The sequence below is a fragment of the Ruditapes philippinarum genome, unplaced genomic scaffold (genome assembly GCF_026571515.1).
Source record: "Ruditapes philippinarum isolate M1 unplaced genomic scaffold, ASM2657151v2 ctg694_1_1_1_1, whole genome shotgun sequence".
Taxonomy (NCBI): domain Eukaryota; kingdom Metazoa; phylum Mollusca; class Bivalvia; order Venerida; family Veneridae; genus Ruditapes; species Ruditapes philippinarum.
Window position 1 is genome coordinate 169,191 of NW_026854267.1, and position 8,029 is coordinate 177,219.

Consider the following 8,029-nt stretch of genomic DNA (forward strand, 5'->3'; position numbering starts at 1 on the left):
AAGGTCTAATTTCGGACCCTTAAAGTCCCTGCTTTTGAAGGACTGTGGTTGCAACTGACAAGTTTTTAACAAAATACGAGTCAGAAAACGTAGATATATGCAAGATGGCCAGAATGGGTTACCTTAGCCAGACTGAGGCATAAATTGTACATGCAGATAGATTCAAGACAGAATTTCTTTTCCTAACTTCATGTACAAACCTAATATAAACGACATTAAATCTAAATCTTTCCTAAACATTAAACAATCAATATGCTGGCCTGCATCAAGATTGATTTGTATCTATTCTATTCAAGAAAACGAAGATTGGAGGTCTGATGGAAAAAGCTATCTATAACCGATCAAAGGCGCTGCAGACAAAAACAGAAATCGCCCCAGTAAGTCTTAGACATAAAGTTATTTTAGACTTCTTAAAGACAAGAGAGAAGTAGACATTTGGGAATTTTTATACTTTCTTATTTTATTGGAGTCACTGACACATATCAAAAAGAAAACTCAATTATGTGTAGTATACATTTGTTACTAGATATATAGTCTTGTCATTTTTCTAAAGATTATGATATTCTTTCTTTACAAGTTCTTCATGTATTCTATGCATCTCAGAGAATCGGCATAAATCTTCTTGTTTTGTTTTTTTAATTCATTTTAACCATTCATTCTGATGGCAACAACTAATGACTCTAGTCACTCTACCCATGTGACCAGTGCAGACCAAAGATCTGCTGGCACAACACAATCATGGTCTGCACTATTCGCTTTTCAGTCAGCGTTCATTTTGAAATTTTCCCTAAAAATGACGCATGGTTTTGCCCAGATTGAAGACGGGCTAGTCCATTTAAGATATTTAGGTTAAATATTATCCCTCTACATACTGTGATATTTATAAGTTTTAATTTACTTTAATATTTACAGTAAAACTTATAACAACGTGCTAGTAAAAAACCAGACTTTCTTCATCTGGGGAAAGCACCACCCTATACCCTATACCAGAAACCTTATTGTTCCAGAGTCAAAGTAAAAACAATAAATCATACAGAATTATAGAAAATTGTTCATATGGTCTGACAAAACGAGAATTTCCAGACAATTTTCTCATTAATCATTTGATTATAACCTTGTATTTTTAATTAATAGCCACCCTGGGCCACCTTTATATCATTTACCGGGCAAATCTGAAGCCAGACCAGCTCTTCTTTTCCTCGTTAACCACAATACTGAACGGGTCTAATAACATCAATATATCCCAGTATGCTTAATGGCTTAATTCCTTGACGGAGATTAGAAAATCACTTAGTGACTTAGCACTAAGTACAAATGTAAGCATTTAAACAGATATTTTCCTGAATGTAATATAAATTTGGATCCAGATTTGTGACAAGAAAGCTCTATCCCTCTATTACATCCATGTAAGTTTCCTTTCCCACATTGATGATATTCAGGGTTCTTAGAGAAACCTGGTGGTTTAGGCTGAAAACTCAACCACTAACGAAGAACAAGAAGTGAGTGTTCATTCGGTGTGAGATGTATGATGAAAAGTTAACAGATGTATGATGAAAAGTTAACAACAACGACTTGGGTACATGTTACTGAGTGATATGGGTTTTTGTGTGACCAAGTACAATTTAAGACAAAATTCTCCGGGGATACCAAAATTAATACATCTATCACTTAAACTAATATTCAGCTAATATTATTGATTTGATTATTAAACTCATTCCCTCAACAAGAATCTATTCAATTTCAGAGAAATACAAATTACAATTAACATTTATTTGAATCCACCTCTCTTCCCCATTAAAAAAAAATTCCTACAAAGATTTTCTAGTTAGGTACATTGTAATTTAGATTAATCTGGATTTCAGATCAATCAATTCAGCTTTTCCATCTTTTGATACTACTTATCCATCTGTCTAAGCATTTAAGTTTCTTTAGACATGACATTTTAACAAGCTATTCTCAATAAATAACATGCATTTAGTCTTCCCCCAAGTGAGCAATTCCACTTAAATCTTACTCTGCAACCATTGCATTGAACATATTGCCATATTGCCTGCAAAACAAGTAATGTTTCCACCGTGAATGTATGCAGTACAGCATATTATATCACTGATCAAGGTTTTCTGAAGGTGAAAAACACAAAGCACGTACTTTGCACGCTTTGCTGTTATATTTTCCACTAGAAACCAGGTATGTAGCTGTATAAATACTACTAGTATCTGATTCAGCTGTATTTCCTTCAAGTAGACATGTACGTACCTCTCTGACTTGCGTTATGTTTTTTTGGCAAAAGCTTGTGAAAGGTAACGAGGGAAAACGGCAAAGAGATGTAACGAGTGCTAAACCGCAGGCACAACTTACACTGTTTTTAGCAGCAGTTGAATCGTTGCTGTTTCAATTTGACAGAACATTGTCTGTTATGATAAAGCCACAAGCAGCTGTTATTAATTACTCCTGTTTTTTATGTTCCATTTGGAATCTTCCATGTAGAAGACAATGGCATTTAGGAAGAGGTGTAATGAATATTAAGATATATATACTGTATATTAATGTCGGCATTTTACCAGGTATTTCCAACACCTAGGCTCTGGGAATTATCCTCTGATAGGTGAGACTGGAATGGTAGTAATTACTTATTTTTAGTGTCCGTTAACTGTACAATATTAGACACATGTACGTTTTTGTATTGATGCACTATTATAAACCTCTAGTGTTATTATTTCTTATTCTATTAACTTAATCAATCTTAATAACCATACATCATAAATCATGCATTATTTCACAAATGTCAAATTACATAAATGGTATATAATTTACATGTATACATTTAGACCAGTCCTATAAATGGTTCAATATAACTTTTCTGAATTTCACAGAATAAATGGAAATAACTCATAGAAAGTACATGTAATGGCAGTCAGTATTGCCACTTAGTATTTGCATGAAATATTTTATATGATTAGAATATCACATAAGAACAGACGGGGGCAAAACAAACAAAAACTTGAGGGTCCCAAGCAAAATGCCTCCAAATAACATCCCTACATCATAACTAGTATGTATCCTTAAAAAGAATTAAATGTTACATGTATCTATATTGTAGTACAAAGACAAATAGATATACATGTACCTAATCAGCAAAAAAAATTGACTGGAAGATCATCTTACACTATATAAATTTTGATTAAAAATTAGTCAAACTAGACCCTCTTATCCAAAAATCCTCCACTAAGAATACCCAGCTGGATAAATTTCTGAATCTGACGAAGAATTTTAAGTTAAAATCCCCAGCATTTAGGGTCAAACCTCCTACCAGCGAGGGAATCACTACAATGCGATTAGAGTAAAAAAAAGAACTAGATTTTACAAGTACTGTACATTGTCTTTGAATTTTATATATGCCTCAATGGCAAGGTTAATAATTTTAGTCCTACAAATTATCCCATTAAATTTTTCGACACAATGTTGATTGACATTATGTAATAATTTAAATTATGCAACAAATAGCTTTTGGCAAGTGTCATTAGATATATTGTATAAACAAAATGATGTTTTAACAACATACATTTGTTCATAACACCTTGAGGCCCTTTAAGTTCCCAGGTAATAAATACTTAAATACGGGTAGTAAATACCAAACATAGAAAGAAGGCTGTGTTATAACAAAAGCCACCCCTATCTTATTTACAAATTTATATCTTAGGCATAAATATAACTTCAATCTTGTCTGAAGAAATCTACCAGAAACAGTATCAGTTCCAACACAAATAAAAGTGAAATTACATAGAAGAAGCAGCTTTCATGTAAAATAATGTAGAATGAAACTTTCATCATTTTTGCACCTAATTACAATGTACTGATAACTAAAGTATCTTCCAGTTGACAGGAACCAAATTAATCAACTTAAAACATACCTTGTGCAGCTTTTAATCAACACGTTATTTCCTTTCTTAATTAACTCGGCTACTTATTTCCTGATTTTATCTGTATTTAACCTACTTTCATTGTAATCTTCTATCTTTCTTCTATGATAAATGAGAAAAAAGCTTATTACACTGCCATACAGTTTATCTCCTGTCACTTACACAATAAACTCATCGTTTTATGCTCGGTTTATTCCTGAAAATTTCTAAGAATTGTACTATTTATCTTAATATCATTTATATATCTAGGACATTTCTAAACTTCCTATTCAATACAATGATAATTTTATAAGAACGTTAAGGAGATTTCTTCTAGGTTGAAGATAAAATTGAATGAATGCAAGGCTGACAGGAGTAAAACTCAAGATTCAAAAAGCAATTCTTTTTCCAAGTAGAACCTAAATTTGAAAATCGATAGAAACAAACTGAAAAATATGGAAATGCAAAGTTTATGATGGTCTTATTTCCAAACTGTTTTCATTATTGTAATATAAGCGTGATCAATCATTTTTGTGACAATATAGGAAGATTTGTTCATATTTCTTGTTGTAGTATCATATTTCTCGTTATATCATATTTACACTAGCTACTGCTATACATGTAAGTATAACCTTGACTTGTCTCCATGAAGATTTCGAATATTACTTCATGCTAAAGACAGCACTTAACTGAAGAGTCTGAAGGTCTGACCTTAAGGCTTAAGTTGATGGGTGAAAAGCTCAAGTGCTATTTAAAGAATAAAACTATATAAAGCTTACATATATAAATTGATTTATTTCTCAGTCTTACTCTTACGCAGCAAGACAGTTGATCACAAAATATGTTACCAATTATATGATGCTAGAAATTGGACAAGACAGGACAATACAAAAATCTTTGCCAACTATGTCACAAGGTAAAGATATACATGACTCAGGTATATAATTATTTGTACCTATACAAATGTTAACTCTTAACTGTGGTTCTATTATCATATCTTCAGGGCTCTCAGTAGGGTCAGAATTTCACGAGTCAAAGACTCTTTGGCTAAAATTTTCATGAGTCAAATAATTTTTTTCTAGTGTCATTTGACTACATGAATCAATTTTATGTTACAAAAATAACTGTATTGGAGGTCATTTTTGGAGATTCCAAAGTCTAAATTGACAGAAAAAAATGCCTAATTATAAATGTCTATACCCCCTCCACCTAAAAAACAAAACAAAAAACAAATAAAACAAAAACATGAATTTCTGTGAAAGAATAAAATAAGCAGCAGCTTTTCTGATTAAATGTATAAAATATAAAAAAATATCTTTACTGGTATGCTATATCATATTAATTTTAAATACCAAAATGTACCAGGTAGCACAGGTACTCCAAGTAAATCAAAGACGTATTATAAACCTTTAAAAGCAATCAATAATTGACACCTCAAGTATGTAATTCTTATCAGTTGTGTAGAGCTATTTTTAGCGCTGTCAAATTGCAGCCACTGAATTGTCGCGCTTCAGTGCACAGGGTATAAACAATTGCCGTGTGTAAAACATTTATACATGGCTTATACTGCCTGTTGACATTTTTTATGAGTGTGATTTGAACACATGTAGGATTTGATAATTAGGGGTGGATTTAAGGTAATTATTATTGCATAGCTGAAAATCCCATGTGGCAAATTGACTCTTGAGCAGATTTTATCACGTGTCAAATATGTGCATTTCCCAATTTTCACGAGTCAAAACCCGGATCCCCGTGTCAATCGAGAGCTCTGATATCTTTCTATGAATATTGTTCTACTGGCCAGTTTGCTTAGAACCCTTTAACAAAAATTTGTTCACATCTCACCAGAATGGAATTTTATATTAACACCAGGTTATCACTCGAATATTATATGGAGGATAAATATTCTCAAATGCAAAGTTTTCAGTCATATTTTCTAAGAGAAAAAAAACAACCAAAAACACATGATACATAATACATTGTAACATGACATTCATGTACATATACCCAGCTATACAGATAGTAGTGTTGTGTGTAATTGCAAGTCAATTGTAAAGAATGTCCCAATTGCCTTCTGAGTTCATGGGATAGTGCAGAAAATGAGCTATGATTTAACCTTCTGTCCCAAAACTGCCAAGGTCAATGCTGTGGCCAGAATTGTGTGGGATATTTTCAACTTATAGTGGTGCGAGTCTTTTACCATCCGTACCATCTGGTATAGTTTGACATTGCTTGGATGATATCATAAAATCCAAAACTTACCTTAGATGCAAATTCCTGTTATTTAATAAAGTGAGACTGAACTGACAGGTTGTGTTTCATGTAAAGTTTTAGTCAAAATATATTGACATGCCAAAGCTTGATTCAATGAAATTTTCATTCTGGGGCAGAATCTCGCTTTAAGAGGCGAGATATTATAGAGGTGAGATATTGCCAGCACAATATCCTGTTGTGCAGTACAATAAGTTGGACTATTAAAGTTTAACAAATATTATACTTTATAAGAAAACATTGTAAAATACTTACAAATGAGATACATGCTGCTAATAATAAAATCTTCACTAACAAATCATCAAACTGTTCTAAAATAAGTTCCCATAGAGGTTTACCTGCAAGAAAATAGGAAAATGAAAGTAGATTATAAAACAGAAATGACAACCGGAAGTCACATTTCGACCATTTCAAAATAAAATTAGATCGCGAAAACTAGTAAAATTTAACAGACTTACCCTCTTCTGCCGGCAATTCTGAAACGAAAGGAAAAGAAAATATCAATTATTAATTTTTCAATAAAATTGACATAAATTTACATAGAAATCAAAAGAAACATCACACATTGGTAAAATATCCACTCGTGAGATATGTTTATGTGGCACGTTAAAATCCAATTCACGCATGAACTTCTAGTAAGTTCTTTCAACACAATAATGAGGTAAAAGTTAAATGAAAGAACTTACCATTAGGTCCATATTTTTCTCTATTCTTTTTAATTTGTTCGTCATTCAAACCAGCCTCCTCATCAACACCAAAATAAGCACAAACTTCTTCCACAGATTTTATATGTGCTTGCTCCATTTTTAATGGAGATCAAAATTTAATCCAAAAATATCACAATTGAATCATAAACACATGAAATTGGACCCTAATACACAACCTATACCCTGGGTTTATAATCCTTGCCAATACGAAAGAATATTAATAGAGGGGTTAGGCTAGAAGGCCTCGATCTTGTACACCCTCTCGAACGCAGAGAAAGATAATCAACACTGCCGTTTACCGTGTATGGATGGGCTAGTCCAATATTTCTTCAGGGGGTGAATCTATATTTATCCGCGGTGATACCGTAGCCAATTTTTTTGCAACAAAAAAATTCCTATCTCATGCTTTTTTCTGCGGATTATCTACGTAATTAGTCTTCATAAAAATGTAGTGAAATAAATTCGCTTGAAATTTAACTACTGATGAAATGTTTGTAAGAAATGTATAGCGTGTTAATTTGGGAATGTGTTGCGCTGCGATTGGTTTAGTGTTTTGACGTCACTATTGGAAAAACGCCGTACTATTTTTAGATTGTATTGCTGTAAATCAGTATAGCTTCGCGCATTTAGTATTTGAACGTTAATAACTATACTACTGCGAGCATTTTTGAGGTTAAGAAAAAAAAATTGTAAATTAGACTGAGCAGTTAGCCCTATCTAATATTACAACGCTAGCTTAGATCAATTGAAGTTTTACGAACCGCAACAAACAGTTCTCTAATTTCCTTATCTCAAAAGGTAAGTTATTTAATCAGCATAAAATGACATTTCAAGATATCATTAGCGCTATTTAAAGTCTAAAGTGCTACTGTAGATCTACTGATCGAATCCTTAAAACGCTTTAACAAATTAGGCCTAAACCTAAATTTGGTCTGGGACCAAATCACAGATATATTATTAAGCTCCGACCGTGACCAAATTTATAAATTATGTCCTAGATGTGATTGTGACAGGAGAAGAAAAGTAGACTTCTCTTGATTATTAAAGAGAAAAGGATTTACGTAAGGTCTATTAGATCTAAAAGATAAAATAAATTTTGAAAATTGTAAAGAAAATATTATCGTAAGAATAAGAAATGCGCAAAAAATATGA

General features: G+C 32.3%; 1 protein-coding gene across 1 annotated transcript in view; it reads right to left on the reverse strand.

The window, feature by feature from the left end:
• LOC132739591 (calcium-transporting ATPase sarcoplasmic/endoplasmic reticulum type-like) overlaps positions 1 to 7,339 on the reverse strand; it is a 75,036-nt gene extending 67,697 nt beyond the window's left edge. The window contains 3 exon segments of the mRNA XM_060727326.1: positions 6,426 to 6,508; positions 6,629 to 6,646; positions 6,857 to 7,339. Coding sequence (XP_060583309.1) covers positions 6,426 to 6,508; positions 6,629 to 6,646; positions 6,857 to 6,974 — 219 coding nt within the window. The 5' untranslated portion in view covers positions 6,975 to 7,339.
• Positions 7,340 to 8,029: the final 690 nt, after the last annotated feature.